At 45.4% G+C, this 16,630-nt stretch overlaps 2 protein-coding genes across 4 annotated transcripts in view; one reads left to right on the top strand and one right to left on the bottom strand.

The window, feature by feature from the left end:
• Nucleotides 1-16,295, top strand: part of NOD1 (nucleotide binding oligomerization domain containing 1) — a 37,554-nt gene extending 21,259 nt beyond the window's left edge. For all 3 annotated transcript variants that reach the window (XM_083825052.1, XM_083825053.1, XM_083825054.1), the window contains 3 exons: nt 693-776; nt 2,805-2,888; nt 4,468-16,295. In XM_083825052.1, the coding sequence (XP_083681178.1) occupies nt 693-776; nt 2,805-2,888; nt 4,468-4,540 (241 nt within the window). In that variant the 3' untranslated portion in view covers nt 4,541-16,295. The remainder of the gene's footprint in view (nt 1-692; nt 777-2,804; nt 2,889-4,467) is intronic.
• Nucleotides 10,520-16,630, bottom strand: part of ZNRF2 (zinc and ring finger 2) — a 60,311-nt gene continuing 54,200 nt past the window's right edge. The window contains 1 exon segment of the mRNA XM_083825055.1: nt 10,520-16,293. The gene's annotated coding sequence lies outside the window, so the exon portion shown is untranslated.

The raw sequence follows: 16,630 nt of genomic DNA, 5'->3' as shown, positions 1-16,630 counted from the left end.
GGGCTATGGGGAGGTTTGAGTTTCCTGACAATCGCTTGCATTACTCAATGCCGTTCACAGACCCTTTGACAGAGTCTTGTCCAGCCAACTTCCTCTGGCAACTGAAACTGTGCACGCTGGGTTCTGTGTGTCACCGGGTAACTTTAGAAAGATTGGTTGAGTTTTGAGTTATGGGAGCAGGAGCCTCTTGTTAGTGTCTCTGCAGACTGCTGCCTGAAAGCAGTGATTTAACCCATCTGCCTCTGGTTTTGTCATGTCCAGTATTGAGTTTGGGCTTCTCAGTTCCCCTTGTGGCTACCTGCAGTTCTGGTCTGTGCTTATTTCTACTCTCTCCACCTTCCTTTCCCCATCTTCTCTCAATTCTTCATCCTCACAGGTTTTGTACCTCTTCAGTGCTGTCGCTACCTCTCCACCTTTTTCCACCACAGCTCACGTACTTTTTAGTCACCTTAACATCATGAGAAAATATCATTAGATAGATCTTTGCTCCAAGAAGTGATGTGATATTCTTGTCCCTTTTACCCCAGGGCTTCTCTTTAGCATGTCTGTGTGTCCAGACTTCAGAAATTGCTCAGGGCAGGAACAGCACACACCCCTTTGGCTGTCTAAAGCTAAGTCTCAGATGAGCTGGAAAAGAAGGGGGATGAAAAATAATGATAACATCTTAAGTGAACGTTTTCTCTCCCACTTAGGTTGACAAAAAATGAGCTGGATGATGAGGCAGCAATGAGTTTTGCAGAGATGCTGAAGGTCAACAAGAAACTGGTGCACTTATGGTGAGTTACATTCCACAGAGGCACAGGCTCTTTGGCAGTCACTGCATTAAAGCTTCACCTTCCAAGTCTATGTAGGTCACAGTAAGCTTTCTGTGCATGGTCTGGATGCAGCTGACTGGTTGTAGACAGTTTTAATAGAAAGTTAATAAAGCTGTGTCTAGCATCTAGAAACTGCTTTCCTACAGGGAAAAGTTTAAGCTATCTGTGTGTCCTGGTAACTTTCGAACTACCAGCTGATTTCATTTATCTTTAGCAGAACATTACTGGCCTCCAACATAAGTTTCAGAAATCTACAAGCAGATAACTAGAATAAAATAACATTATTATAATTCTTGCTATTTTGTCATCGCTGTCAAAGTAGCCAGCTCAACTCTTACTCCTCCACCAAGAAGCTACATGACAGACACATCTCCCATTTGCCTGATGTTTTCTTGTAGACGCTTTCACTGAGGGAAGACACTCAACCATGAGACACAAACTTCCAGGAAAGCAGAGGTTATGGTTTCTAGCAATCGCAAAGAGACTTGTTAAACTTCTAAGAAAACACAGCATTGGCTGTCCTAATCCAGAGGTTCACAGGAATTTGTCCATGAATGGGGTTGGGCAGATGTGGGCTGTGAAACAAACAGCCATCTATTCATCCCAAGTGGCCAAGAAAATGTAATAAACAGAGTCCCTTTACAGCTTATATAAAATCTTTGCTAGCCACCCTTTAGCATTCCTTATATTAATCATAGTTCATGCCCCTTAGGAAGCGTGCTGATTGTCAGAGGGGCTGAGTGCTTGAAGTCTGTTGTGAAAGCAGTAGAAGTCCTGCTGCCCATCACCCTGAAAATAAAAGGGGGGGGCGGGAAGGGCTGGATTTCTTTGCGCACAGCTGCAGATACGCTTCACTGGACAGTTCGGTTTGAGTCATGATAAAATTTTCCAAAGCAGACACAGTAGTGTAGTACAGTGGCTCAGTGTTGTCAAAGGGTTTCTGCTTGTAGGCAAATTTATCTCCTACCTTATTGGTTATATCAATGAATACCTCCAAAAGGTGGTGACCTATATAGATGGTTGCACTTGAGGCAGGATTAAGTGTTTTTCCAGCAGCTGAAAGAACCTAGTGGGTCCCTTTGTGTTTTGATTCATTTACAAAGTGCAGGAAGCCCTTTAATGGGAACATCTCCCTGCTTCCGTCCTTCCCTCCATCCCTAAGAGATCATTCAGTTCCTTCTGATTTTCAGCCTCATGAATCTGGGGGATTCATTCAGGTAGCCACATGAAGTAGTACAGCTATGGGGCACACCACGATAGACTGAAAGGTGAGTAGTGAATTAGGACAGGATGATGAGTAGTTTTATACTCGTGTAGGTGAGGCGGCTTTGTTCATTTTTAGTTAGGGTTATGACCTGTTGGTAGTTAGTAAGGATTACCTACTGCTTCTTCATCTGTGCTGCTCGAAGATCTTTTGTACTTTTTCCCTTAATTTCAGATTTAGCATACTTCATATCTGCTAAGAAGACTTCACCTGTTCATACCAGAGCATAATGCAATGCGTAAGGATCTTGCTGGTCTGATAAACAAGACAGGAGGATTTGGCAAGCTCTGGATCATAGCTGCTAAAACACTGGGCCTACACAGATTTTGTACTCAGAATCTTCTGTACATAACTTAAAAATGCTGCTCACAGTGTTCTTAATAAGAACACAGAGCTAAGTAAGAAGTTAGAGTCCAAATCTCACAATCCTTTACCAGTGCCAGAATTCTCAGCAGCAGTCTGTCAGCTCTGTCAGCTCAGTACCTACAGAGTGCAGCCACATGCAGGCTTAAAAGGAAGTGATTGATGCTCCGGGCTCTGGTTCTGAAAGTGCATCTGTGGGGCATTTGACCAATGCTGGGTACCGTCCTCCTGGATGGAAATCACAACTGCCTTCCTGTGGCAAAACTGACAGCTTTGCTCCGTGATGTCAAGCTGAGCTTAGGTTGTGCAGGTGGTGTGAAATAGTTTGCATGCAAGTTTGATATGAAGTGCTTTCTTTTCAGGCTTATCCAGAATCAAATTACAGCCAAAGGGGTGAAGTACCTCAGCGAAGCTCTCAAGGAGAACACGGCTATTAAAGAAGTCTGGTAAAGATCCTCTCCTCAAAGGCTCACTTTGTAAACTTTCTTTCCCTTCAAAAACACATCTGGCATTAACTTTCCAGCCTTAAAAAAAAATTAAAAATCAAGCAAGTTTATGTGAGGCAGGGGCTGTAGATCCAGCGGCAGGTTTCAAAGAGGTAAAAAGCCCCTGTCATTGAAACACTTCCCTGCGTGTTATGAATGTCAAAAAGTTTTGTGAGTTCCCATCTGTCTGTATCACCGACTCACTGAATGCATGTGTTTGCAGAATTAGGGGCTAAATTTCTAGACAAGTTTGCTTTTCATGATTTTTTTTTCAAACTTCTTAATGTGTTCATGCTTCTCAGGAGTTAAATCCCAACAAGCAGGAGATGGTTACATTTAATTAGCATTACTAATTTGGTTCATATAATTTGTGCTAGGATTTTTCTTCGGGCAGTGCTCCAGACACCTGAAAAGTGCTAAGCTACAAGGAGATTAACTTTTTTGTAAGATTTGCTTGTTTTAGATTAGGTAGGCATCACCCAGTCACGCGTGCGCATTATAAGGCATAAAGCCAAATACCACATTCCTTCCCTCACCTCAGGGAGCTCGGGAGTCAATAGAGTGGTGCTGGTTTTAGCACTGCTGCTCCTATATTATTGAACCTGAAATTTATTTTTAAAAATACATATTTGTTTTAGTGAAAGGACACTGGATTCTTGCTTGGAAAGACAATGACTCACTATCTGACTAGTGGCTTCCCTGGAGATGTGGAAAAGATGCTTTTTTTTCAAAGGCCAGCGTCAGCTGTCATCTACAAAGGAGGCCTCAATTCCCACTTGAGTCATTCTGAATTTTCAAACCGAAGTCTGTCTTTTGATTCTTGCCTGGATTTTGAGAGGTGTTTGTTAACCCTAATATTTTCATAAATCTCGGTGGTTTAATGGTATTCATCATTTCTGAAAGCTGCACTTAGCAGGCTGCTTATTTTCAGGGGCATAAATATCAGCGTAGCTAGATTCAAAAATGTTGCCCTAAGTCATTTCAGATTAATAATGTCTGAGTACTTACAGGTTTTCTTCCTTTGTTGTCATGGAAGACACAAAAGGCTGTGAAGACAATATAAATTTCTTTAGCCCGCTGAATGTTAAGAACCTTTGTCAGCTCTGTGCTGCTTTTCATAACAGTCCTGTCAACCTGACATTCTGCTCCGAGCAGCGTAGGGTTCTTGTACCCTGATGCTTATGGCCAAGACTTCTCAAAATGAACACACAGAAATCGACCCCCAGTTCTGTCAGCCTTCAGAAGCAATGCAGAAATGCAAGCAGATGGGTATCCAGCATGCGGGAGCAATCAATTTAATGAAATTTAGGTGTTCTGTTTTTCTTTCTGAAGAAGTAGCCTTGCTCCCTGTGTGTGCAGTGGGAGCAGCAGTGCTGCAGCCTGCCCGTTTGAGGCTGTTCCCAAGCGCGCACCCTTGGGAAGCTCACAGCTCACACAGCATCGCCGAGTTTTGATTTCTGCTCCAAAACCTTGGAAAAACAGAAGATGGGCACAATCACTGCCTCTCTTTCACATCCCTTTTATTTTCCCTCTCCAACAGTTTGAACGGGAACCTGATAAGCCAAGAAGAAGCCAAAGCTTTTGAAAATGAAGAGCGGATCATTTGCTTCTGAGTGAGGACTTTGCCATTTTGACAAGGTTCGTGTTACAAAGACTGCTCCTAAACTCAGACTACAGAGTTTATAAAGGCATAAACCAGCAGTACTCGTGGCAGGAGAGAGAGACGTGATTAGCTGTGTTTTTATGAGCAAGCTGCCCTCCCTCGGCTCCATCCCTTACCCTGCTCGCTATTCTTAATCCTTTCGGTGAGTGGGAAGTTGCCTTGGTAAATAATTCATGTCTGTATGGTGCTTTGAAGATGAAACGCAAAGTGCTAACAGACCAAATCCAGGAGCAGGTATATGGATTTGGGTAACTGAGTTTAGATTTATTCTGTACACTGATGTAAATAATCTCTAACTTATTTATACACACGCGTACACGAGAAGGGGTGCAAGATGCCCGGACTCCACAAGCTCACAGTATTATCTGCTTCATAACTGAAAACGATGGTCTTACTGGAAACAGAAACTGGCTGTAACAGTTGCATGGAACCGATGCTATCAGCGTGAATCCTTTTCTCCTGCCTAGAAATGAGGCCTTCATTTTCCCACTGGAAAACAGTAGTTGTAGGCACCATATTTTCTTTTTTTTTTTTTTGATAAATGGATACGTGAGATTCAGATTACCTTCAATAATCTTTTTTTTTTCCCTATTGAAACCAATACATGTTCTTTTACACAAGCAGAAAACCTTACTACCATCACTGTAGAATCATAACACTGGCAGTGAAACACTTTTGCTTAAAATTTCCTGAGGGCTGCATAGAAACTGCCGCCTCCTGCTTTCACAGTATTTGTTCTGGGGAGAGGGTCTGGAGATAAATGTGAAAAATTAATTAGCAGGCTGTTCATTGCCTTGGCTCTTGGCCTAGACACTGTGCTGGTGGCAATACACCAATATGAAGTTGCCTAGCTTCAGGGGGGGAGAAAGGACAATTGAAAATCAATTGCGTCAAGTGGAAATCCCTTCTCCCAGCAACATGTAAGCACAAAAAAGCACTGAGATTTGCTTGGAAACCTTTTATCCTATGCGTCAACTAGTGCTAAGCACAAGGCAAGGTGCACATAGCAATGATAAGGACCAGCAAGAAAACACTATCCCCTTCCAAAGTAATTATCATTTAGAGAATGTTACTTTAGAAAGCCTTAAAAGAAACCAGTTTACAGAGGAGCAGGGTGCTTGATATTTATTTTTTGGTGCATATTAGGCATTCTTCATAAGGGGAAATCTCAAATTCTACCTTACACTGCTTACAAAGAGCCGAAAATGGAAAAGCACAATCCAGCTTCCTTCCTTCTGCCATGCTGTTGTCCCCCTAAAACTTTGAGAAATGATTCTGCAGTTGCTGACTAAGCCACAAAACTTCTTGACTAACCAAAAATAGGCTTTCTCTGTAGGTTTTCTCCTTTTCCTGCTTGGTAGCAGACCTTTACCAGTCCTCAGTTCTGTCTGCTCTTTCCAGCTCCCTAACATTTTACAATACTCATAAAGCTTTTCACAAAATAAGCAGTTTAAAGAAAAAAAAAAGATTAAAAACAACCTAGTAATTATTTTTCAGTGACTTTTCCTCCCTGCCCATGCTATCAGCACTGATTTTTTTTTAGAGGGAGGCAGGCAGATGAAGCTTTCAGACTCTGCCAGAGGAAAGTCAGTGAATGATTTCCGCACCTGAGCCATTTGTTTACTGAAGCAAAAGGGCACAGTTACATATGAGCTGGATTTCAGTTGCAAAAACATCTGCCAAAACAAGGCCTTTAAAGCCTTCTCGGTCACTTCAACAAATCAGACACCTGTGCGCCTCGTCAAAATCTTGTTCATGGTTTATCTTACGAAGGGAGGAGACACCGGGGCGAGAAGGGCCTTCCCCAGAGCTGTCACTTGCCTGTGTTGGCAGAGTGCTCCCAGTTTGCTCTAATCATTGAATTATTTGCTTGTTTCCCGTGCCAGTCACACCCCCTTGGTTTCAGGGAAGATTTCAGGTTGCAAGAGTTCTTCTGGGCTGGCCCAAAGGTCTGGGTCCAGCTGAGTCTGGCTCTGACAACTGAGAGGTTTCCCACCACCCTGCTCCCAAGTCGCATCACAGCTCTGGGATGCTGGGGCTGGCGAAACTGCTCGGGGGCTGCTTGAGTGTCCTCCTTTGTTGGCACAGCACTTGGGTCTGCATTTCTTTCTTTGTAGTCTTACCAGACTACTTGCAGGGAGCTTCTGATCAACACCTTTGCGGTTTGCAGCGAGAGCCATGTTTACTGGAACACAGACACAACTGTAACTTTTTTAAGACTTGCTTGTAATTTGTGAAGACGTTCTCTGTATGCAGCATTATGTTTTTTCTACTTGTCTGCTGTGATAATAAACAGCTTTTTAAAGAACTCCAACAGGCTGCCTGCAAGTTCTTTGGCTTTGCTGAAGCAGTGTCAAGCAGACACTTGGCTAGCTCAAGACAGAAACGTGACAGCCTAATTCTGGCTGCCGAAGCCAGCGAAGAGCTGTCACAGCTGGAGAAGGGTGCTCACAAGGGACCGCTGAGGCAGCGAGTGCAGCCCGGTCACAGCACTGAAGGAAACCTCGAGCGACTCAGGGGTACGTACAGCAGCTCTGCTGCCAGGCCTGCTGCAGGAGCACGCTGTGCTCCACGCACTGCTGGGGTGAACTCCTGCTGGTGGGAGCGTGCACCACGCGTGTTTGGCCGGTGCGAGCGGCGTGCAAGCACTGGCAGTGATGGGATAACACAGCAGCCCTTGAGAGATCCGTTGCAACGCCGTGGTTTCACACTCTGGTCACACACCGCCAGCGCTTTGGGAAAGGATGAGTCGCTGAGAGTTTCGTGTGCTAGCTGGGTGCTAGAACTGTGTCTCCAGCCATCAGAAGCCATGCTGAGATGGCTCCCATCGCCCTGGCACTGTGCTTGCACGCCAGGTGTTGTGGTGGCTGGTCCCTGAGCACACACGAGGGTTTGCTGTGTGCTGGCAGCACAGGGCTGCAGAGCGTGTGGGGGGGGCCCTGGCAGCCCAGCAGAGCTGCTCGCTTGCTCGGCCATGCGTGGAGCCACGGACTTCTCAACTGATAAAAACAGTTCTTAGAAGCAAAAAGCGGCAGCTGCGCATGAAAGAGTTGAGTCTTGCTTCAGAAGGTAGAAACAGAATACCAGGACCGAGCTGGAAGAAAACGGAGGCCAGGCTGGGAGCTGCCTTGTGCACTCCGGGACTCAGATGTGCCACACAGCAGAGCCCTCACACACAGCCCTTCCTGCCAGCCCCTAGGGGCCTGAAGGCGAACAGAGGGATGGTTTTTGTGCGAGCTGAGCACCACCGGCCAGCTGTGTGCAGTGCAGATGAGCCTGGAGTCAGGCATCTTCATGGAGAACGGTGCCCACAATGTGGCCACTTCCATCAGCGCAGAGGAGTGACCGCAGCCGGGACCAAACCAGCCCTTGCACAGAGCCTGTCCCTCTCTGCGGGCTGGCTCTTGTGGAGAAGAGCACCAGAGCTCAAGCCCTAGCAAACCCTTTGCAAACAACTAAATTACGCCCCGCCGCTTGCGTCCTGGGCTTCAGCCTGCACACAGGAGGCAGCAACTTAATCAGCTGCGAAAGCCTCGTGAGCCGCAGACTTGGAGCTCGTGGACTGGCACAAATGAAGCCGTCAAGTGTTCATGCCCCCGCTACCTGCCAGCCTCTTTAATCCTGAATTTAGCAGATGTGAATCCTGGCACGGGTGACTTGAGCTTTCCTTCTAACAAGCCACCGGTCCGCTGGGGCAGAGGAGGAGACCCCACTGCAGCATGGCCCCGTGGTGGGACTTTCTGGTCGGCGACGGAGCCAGTCCGGGGCAGACAGAGACTTTGTTCCTTTCCTTTTCCTAGCATTTGAAGCCTGCTTAAAGAATCAGCGAGGAAGGGAGGGGAGGAGACAAATGTCTTGGTTAAAATTTAAACGCATGTTCAGACAAAGAAATCTGTAGCCAGGGTGAAAAGGAAAAGCAGGGCAGGAGCCTGACACAGAGCGTGACTCAAAATGCAGGGGGCTGAGCCCGGAGAGGCACCAAGCACCTGCAGCTCCCACCGCGCTCAGCTGAGGGCCCTTCCCCGGGCTTTTAACGTCTGCCTCCCCTATTCTCTCGCCTTTACGAGGAGTGAGTCATCTTGCGTCAACCGACGATGGGCTTCATACAATTATTTATTTATGTCAAACCCTCCTCCCTGCCCCCACGCGTCCCTGATCTCATCCCCCTCAGAAAACAGACGCTTTATTAAGCGAGGCCTGGAAAACCCTGTCCCGCTCAGCTTCTGCGAGGGCTGCCCGTTGTCCGGGCGTGAGCAGGGTCCTGCTGCGGACGTGGGCACCTTTCTGGACGTGGGCACCTCTCCCCCCAAGGGGGCACAGGGCCAGGTCCGTGACCGAGCTGCTGGAGGAGCACGCGGGGCTCCAGCCTGCACCCGCTTGGGCACGGACATGGCTCCTCACGGGCAGTGCTGGAAGGAGCACGAGGCCCTTCAGCTCAGGGCACTGAGAACCCCAGGGGAGAGAAAACATCCCTGTTTAGCTGCAGCTGCTGAAGGAGACCCTCCCTGCTCCCTCCTTGCTCCTTGGCCACGAGTTTTGCTCCCCTTGCTGCTTCAAGGGACACCACATCCAGAAGCAAATGCTGGCCATGCCCGTGTCAGGCCCCGCACACACACAGTGGCTCACAGCAGAGCCGTGAGGTGAACGCGATACCAACTGGCTCCACAGATCTATGTTTCACACTCCAAATCCCGCACCTACTGAAACGGACTCATTTCCAGCGGATTTTCCTGACGCGAGGCCAAGCCCGGCGCTAACTAATTAGCGACTGCTCCCATAATACAGCTCCCATTTCACATGCCCAAGACAGAGGAGGAAAACGTATGAATTACTGGCAGTGAAGGAGAATTCAGGCTTCCCAGAAGGCAATCAGGAGAAAAAAAAAAAAGAAAGTTACACTAGGAAGAGATAGGAACATGTTCCTTAGTAACTACATCCAACTGTCTTGCTGCGGACTCAATTCACGCATTAAACCCCTCATCTCCCAAGGAGAGAGCTGCAAGCGTTGTAAACTCTTGCCAGGCTTTAACAAGGGGCTGAGCGACCCCAGCCGCTCCAGAAGGATGCTCTCACAGGCAGAGCAAAGCGAGGAAGGACAGCCAGCCTCGGAAACATCTTGCCACCATGCTGATGGCCCGGCTGGGAGCAGCACCCGCTGGGTTGAGCTGACACGCGGCCATATGAAGGTGCTTCCTGCCTGCAGGGCAAACTCCTTTCGTTTTCACCACCCACGCATGTAACGCGCTCCGGTTCTGCTCAGAGCACCCACAGCTCGTTCCCTGACTGGGACTGGGGGGGAATCCAACGCCTCCCCCAGCAGCTCCTCTGCCTCGGGCTCGCTGCTTTCCAGCGGGGGCCACGGGTCCCCGGAGACGTGGAGTAATGACGGGGTCGGGCCTTCAGCGCCCACAGCTGCCCACCCCACTGCACGCAGCGCCGGAGGCAACGCCGACGAGTTGGGTAGCTGCGGTCCCCTTTGGAGGCAATGAAAAAAAAGAGGGGGAGCAGTTTCGTGTGTGCTTTGTGTTGGTTTTGAGTTGTGTTGTTTTTTAAGCTGCCCACATGAATTTTCCATCTCCAGACCTGGCTGGTCTTGAAGGCCTCCATGTCTGCGAAGAATTGCTGCAGGAGACATCAGCCGGCAGGCCGCCAGCTCTGAGCTAGCAGGATGAGGGCCTGCCGTGCAGCAGGCCCCACGAGGGGCAGAGGGGCTCTGACAGCCTTAAGGCTGGCCCCGGGGGTCGAGATCCCCACCTGCAGGGCCTCAGACAGACAGGAGGGCCCGCTGCCCTTCGAGCTGGGTCTACACGTTTCTCTTCCTCCATTTTCGGTTTGGCCTGTAGCACAGACACATGGCAGCTCTGCTCCACCACGGCAGTGCCTCATCCAATACTTTACAACCAAAATCACCTGAAAGTGTGAAGAAAACTGTGCTTCAAAAGATTTATTACATATATTTGTACATATTTTACATGAATGGAATGTTAACATACAACCTAAAAATCAATAAAAAAATATTTTCATTCATGATTATGTACTGGCAGACCATTGAAAAGAGTACCTCAGAACAACTTAAGTCAACTTGCAATCATACTGCTCAATTAAAAAAAAAAAAATACAAACACGTTTTACATTAGACATTGCAAATTACATTCCGATTTCTGCTCAGGGTAATGAAGGAAGACATCTTGTCCATTACCACTGCACGTACGTGTGGCATCCCAGGAGCTAGCACCGCGCTCTGTGGGCAGGGTTAGCTCTGTGGGGAGAGGCGTAGGGAAGGGGGAACACAGACTGCACTCTCTAGCAGCAGGTACGCCTGCCAAATGGTAAGGGAGAGCTAGAATGAGACTCTCAGTCAAGTAAGAAGGTGAATGCTGGATCACCGCAGCTTTTAAAATTAAGCAGTTCCTTAAAGCAACCCCCCGGCAGCTGAGCCACCTCCTTTCTTCCTTGAAAGTTGGAGTACTTTGGCAATATCAGCTGGAAGAGAAATTCTGACTGTGCAGCAATGAATACTTCAGCTTCATCTTAATACATACAGGAAGATCACAGAATCTCTAGGTCTCTTCCTGTTAGCATTTCACACCTTGGGAGCTCGTGACCAGTTATGTGGAGAAGTGTTTACTATTACGTGTAACAAATTAGCAAAGAAAAGGGCAGATTCGAGGGAAAAACAAGAGGAACAGGATTCAGCAACAGATTATGTACTTGCAACATTGGGTTACTTACATTTGAAACTCTGCCAGTATCGAGCAAATCCTACTTATCATTGCAAAATCTTTGCCAAAGCACACTCAAGGGCAAAAGTCTCTCAAACAAACATAAATAGATTAAAAGCTGCCAGAAGGATCGGCAGCTAGCTGGCTTGCTGCCTTCCAGTTATTGTACTCTGGCAACCTATTAGATCAATGCCAGAGCCACGTCCAACCTTTTCCAGGTGCAGGATATTCCCGCAACGCTTTATCTGAGCAAGTCTTCAGCAACTGGTAACGCTGTACAACGAGGTCATTTTATGGTTTGCCCCATCATCAGCTCTGATGCATTTAAGTAAGAAATTACGTTCCAGAACACTATACAGTGGGCTGGGCAGCCAAGCAGACTGGGTAGGGCAGCACTCAGAAGATAACCAAATGCAACTTGAGAGAGTCAAGACTGTTTTTTTGTTTTTTGTTCCCACCCAGTAGGCTAAAAGATCTTCAGTTTGATTTTAGAAACAAGTTAATTAATATTGGAGAAACATCACATTAGTTTTACATTTAGGAAACAAACACTGGACACAGTTCTGTTTCTCTCACAGATTATTTTGAGTGACACAAGGTTAAGTGGTACAAGCTGATGATGCTGCTAAAGGAAAAAAAAATGTTTGGCTGGTTTGTAGCAAAACTCATAACAAGCCCTCCTCTTTCAACCACAGTCTCTTACTTTAATTTTGCTGGTGCCAATTGAAAGGATTTCCAATGGGGATATGGCCGTAAAATGTAGCACGCCTTCAGCTACAAACAAGGGAAGAAATTTATACTAAAATGGCTTTTAAGCTTGGTGGGGTGGAAAGTGAATTAGAAAATGCAACGCTCATCAAGAACTAAGACAGTCCTCCACTGGCAAAGTGAGCTGGAAGATCCCATGGTGGCATTTCTGCATTCCCTGGTGTATGGGAGTCTCTCAGCAGGAAACTCCCAACCGTACATACAGAATTAGCAGATACAAAACTACAATACCAAACTTGTGCACAAGTGTTCTCTTTCAATGTGACAAAGCAGCTAAAATTCACAAACTCGGAGATGTCATGGCCTGCATCAAAACCAACATACGCTTTGTTGCTGTCTCCTTAGAGATGTTAGTAGCATTCGAGTGCCACGTTCCCTTGTTTTGGTGGAACACAGAAGACACGCAGTAAGTTTCTGAAGCCCTCGAATGGAAAAGGTGGTGCACCAAAAGCAGCCATAAACACATCTCATGTATTAGGCATTACACGTCTATAAGCACCAGCACAAAGATCCACATTTCTGAATAAAAATGATCTTTCTCGCTTTTGCTGGGAGTCAGTTTTACCAGCTCTCCAGTCTTTCAGCAAAGACTTAATTAAAAAGCCAGTGCTCCTAGCATTAGGAACTAGGACAGATATATAAACTTGGAGATTGTTTAAGTCATAAAAACCCCTTTACATCATAAACGGGGGGAGCAGGGAGAGAAAATAAAGGTCACAAGTACCCACCCACATCTTTGTACATTACTTACACATTTTCCATTTCAATATACTGCAGTACACTTACCCTGGAATATGAAAATTAAATTGATTACAAATAAGACCATCTGTTTTACACTTTATTCTTCCCAAAAATAAAATACCACAAATTTGCAGTGTGCTTCATATTTTTTCCTTTTCCCACTGAACTCACCACCTAACAAACATGTCGAAAGAAAACTAGCTAACTACTTCCAAAGGAAAACAATATTAGAGACAGCGATTTATAAGAGACAGGGCAATCAGTGCCCTGCGCTGACAGTAGCACGGCTCTCTTGGCATTGTATGGAGGGCAGTTATGTACAAACCAAATCACAGCCACCTCCACTACGAACTTCCGAACACAAGTTGCCACTCAAGATACACGGGTATGTGACGAGCTCAGAAAAACCTCACATTTCAAGACAGTGTTGAGTCTACTCTTCCCCTTCCGGCAAGCAGCATGTTTATGGCAGACCTGAGTATGGGAATCGTTTCACACCCTTACGTACTTGGGGAAGATATAGGCCAGATGACAGAAAATACTCCGAAACAGCACAGAATTGGCAATCTCAATATATTTACAGGCAAAGAAGCATATCGCACCGTAATTTTAGTTATTGCTTCTCGTGGACAAGTGTGGGATTCCTTGACTGAGACACAGGACTTGTTTGGTGTTTATTTCCCCCTTCTGAAGCACAATGACTCAGGACCACTGCGAGGATGTTTTTAAAACGAAGGTGTTGCCTGTTATTTCAGCTACGTCTACAGCATGGTTGTCTCCAGCTGGCCAACGCAGCTGGTGACAAAGCTTATGGAGGTGAATATCCACAGGCATTTTCAAACCCAAGCATCAGTCTCATGCTTCCAGGGTCATTCCTGGCTTGGTCTATATTACAAGTTTTGATAGAAGAAAACCTACCTTAGCCTTTCAGAAGAAATTTATAAATACCAAGAATGCAAAACCAGCATCTAGGGCCGGCCTCGTATCAGTTCCTCAAACAAACCAAAGTAGTGCAGCTCTGATGGAAGCAGGAGCAGACTGCTGCCTGCAAAACCACGCATCGACGCGACAGCTACTGGCATGCTGTTCAAACACCGGCCCTACGTGCAGGACAGCAGTGAGAGCTGCTGGATCTTTACACCACCTACTTGCATCTGAACACAGGAAACCCAGGTGCCCAAAACAGCAGTAAATGAACTAGAAATATGAACTACCAAAACCAAGCTTAAGTTGTAAACAGATTTATAATATTTATCTACTTAATCCCCCAGCCAAAGACTATCTATGACCTTGGAGCACAGGACACCAACACGCTAACCTACCCGCTTTACATATTACAGGTGAGTTTCTGTAGGCGTGAAGCCAACAGCAAACATCGAATCAACGTGAATGCGAAAGCCTTCCTTTCAGAAGACAGCGGGAATTTAAAACATTGGAAAAGTGGGCCTGCAGGCAACACCACTGCTCGAGTACTACAGGTGCTGTAATCCCTCCTACCCCCCAGCCCCTATGACAATACAAGGCAACACAAATGGTTCTCGGCTAAAAAGGAATCTGTACAGGGAACTACTGTACACGTGATGTGACTACAGAATTGAAAGTGTGACAAAATGGTTCTGCTCCCACTGAAAAAGAGAATACAGCAGGGCCCCACAGCTACAGGTTCAGCTGAAACCAGTGATGCAAGCCCAAAAATGTAGAAACTGCACCGTCAATTACGAAAATTATCTAGTTTGGACTCCTTTAGATTTGCAGCATAACAATGGCATTTTACAGTGCAACATTTGGGGAAAACTGTTACCCAGGAAAGAACTGCTCTGCAAGCAAGACAGGAGAGTCTAGTAACATGCACTGCACTTGTTCTCCTGGATAGCAGCAGTTGCTCCTGCTCTTTGCCCCTTTTGATATGAATCACAGTAGCAACAGAGAGAAATATGTATTTAAACAAAAGAAGAACAGCAGAATTATGTATGTACAAGAAAAATGTTTGAAGTGTGCAAATTTATTTTCGCTACTGAAACCCACTAAAACTGCTGTCAGGAATAAATATTCATAAACTCTTCCCTGTACTGTGAAATTCAGATACTACTAGGATTAATTCTTGATATAAAAAGTACTCTTCTAAGCCCTGATATCTGTTCCAGTTTTTTGTCTTTTTTTTTTTTTCTTTTTTTGAACTGTAATACCTTATGGGAACTAATACTTAACCACAGTTTTACTTGGTGTACCCCCCAGAGACAACCGGTGTTTCATGGAGCCCTGGTTATACTAATATAATACAGTAAAATAATAATAAATTAAACAAATGCAGGTGCCTTTAAAAAAAGAACGAAAAACCACACTGTCAAATGCTAGCCTCCACATGAAGAGACCAATGATTTAGATGCAAAGTACTACAAATCCTGCCATCAGATAAAACATTCAAACAAGGAAACAAAGAAAAACTTGCACATACGTGTTTTAAAAATTAAACACAATTCCCACCTTGATGTTATCTCACCCATGCCTATTAAAAAAAAAAAAAACACTCTTGCTGTGCCCACATTTGTAGTTATTCATTTCCACCTCAGGAGGCAGCCTGGAGATGAGAGTAGTACAATAAAATAATTACCTGAAACATTTTTAAAAAAATACCCGTTAAACAAATTACCTTAACTGGCAGCACTTAAAATTGGTAATTCTTCTTTTTTCCTATTTAAAAAAAAAGTTGCATAGCTGTAAGATTTTGCTTTGCTGCATTTTTTTTTGTTTTGTTTTTACTCACAAGCAGTAAAAGAGAAGTTTTAGTTACTTAAATAGCAATACAATGTGCAGATTTCAACAATCCCTATAGCTTGATCAATATAAATTAGTTACCTGTCCCAGTTTTACTCTTTGGACTGCATTGTGACAAAGGTTTAGTTACAAAATTTTGAAATATAGTATTCCTATGCAGAGAAGTTTGTTTTCTGTTCTTGTAAAAGTGAAGAACATAAAACAGGGTGTGAATTCAGTAAATAAGGTCACACTGTTAGATTACATTTAATTTGCCATTTACTCTTCTTCAGCCAACGAGAAGGTGAAAACGTCCCCATTTAAAAATGGGGCCACCCTCCTGCAAGGGTCTCAGATAGCACGTATCGAACGTCTCGGCTTCCACTTGAGGCAGCAGGAAACGTGTCCAATAACCCGCTTCTTCACAGAACCAGAAGTTAGGCTGAAATTAGGAACTTTGGCCTTCGATACAAAAGAGTGTCAATAATGTCTGTGGGGAGTAGATTGTTACAGAATGTGCAGCATTTTCAAAATCCCTGTGTGTCCTTTGCATGAGTGTTTGGTATACTGAGCACTACTGGTGTCCGCAATGCTTTTTCCATGTCACTGTCCATCTCTGCCTTTTTCAGCCACAAAGAACAGTTAAGTCTCAAGCCAGGCACGCTGTGTTCAGCAAGGGAACCGCAGATCTCCTATGTTTTCTGATCAGTGGAAGCAGCTGTTGAAAAAGCAGAAGACAAAGTGTCAGCATTTCAGCTACTTCAATATGTAATACACAGAAACAGCATGAACACAAACACTGCGTTTTCCTTCCCCTTTTTCCTAAAACCCCCAATTATCACCATCTCTGCTGTGAAAAAACAAGGGTTTAACAGGAGACTACACATCCATGAACATTTGAAGAGACAAACGTGCTCATAAGCGGCATGTGGGCTTCTTTCACCATTCATTTGTTGGGTGCAGCGCAGGAAATGTGTTTATCAATTTCAGCTAACATAGGTCCTGAGGTTAAAGTAATCATCCCTGTAGCAGGATATCTTCCCTCATGTTTTCTC

The sequence above is a fragment of the Anser anser genome (assembly GCF_964211835.1).
Source record: "Anser anser genome assembly, chromosome: 2".
NCBI lineage: Eukaryota > Metazoa > Chordata > Aves > Anseriformes > Anatidae > Anser > Anser anser.
The sequence above is the reverse complement of the archived record's forward strand: the minus strand, read 5'-3'. Positions and strand labels throughout refer to the sequence as shown.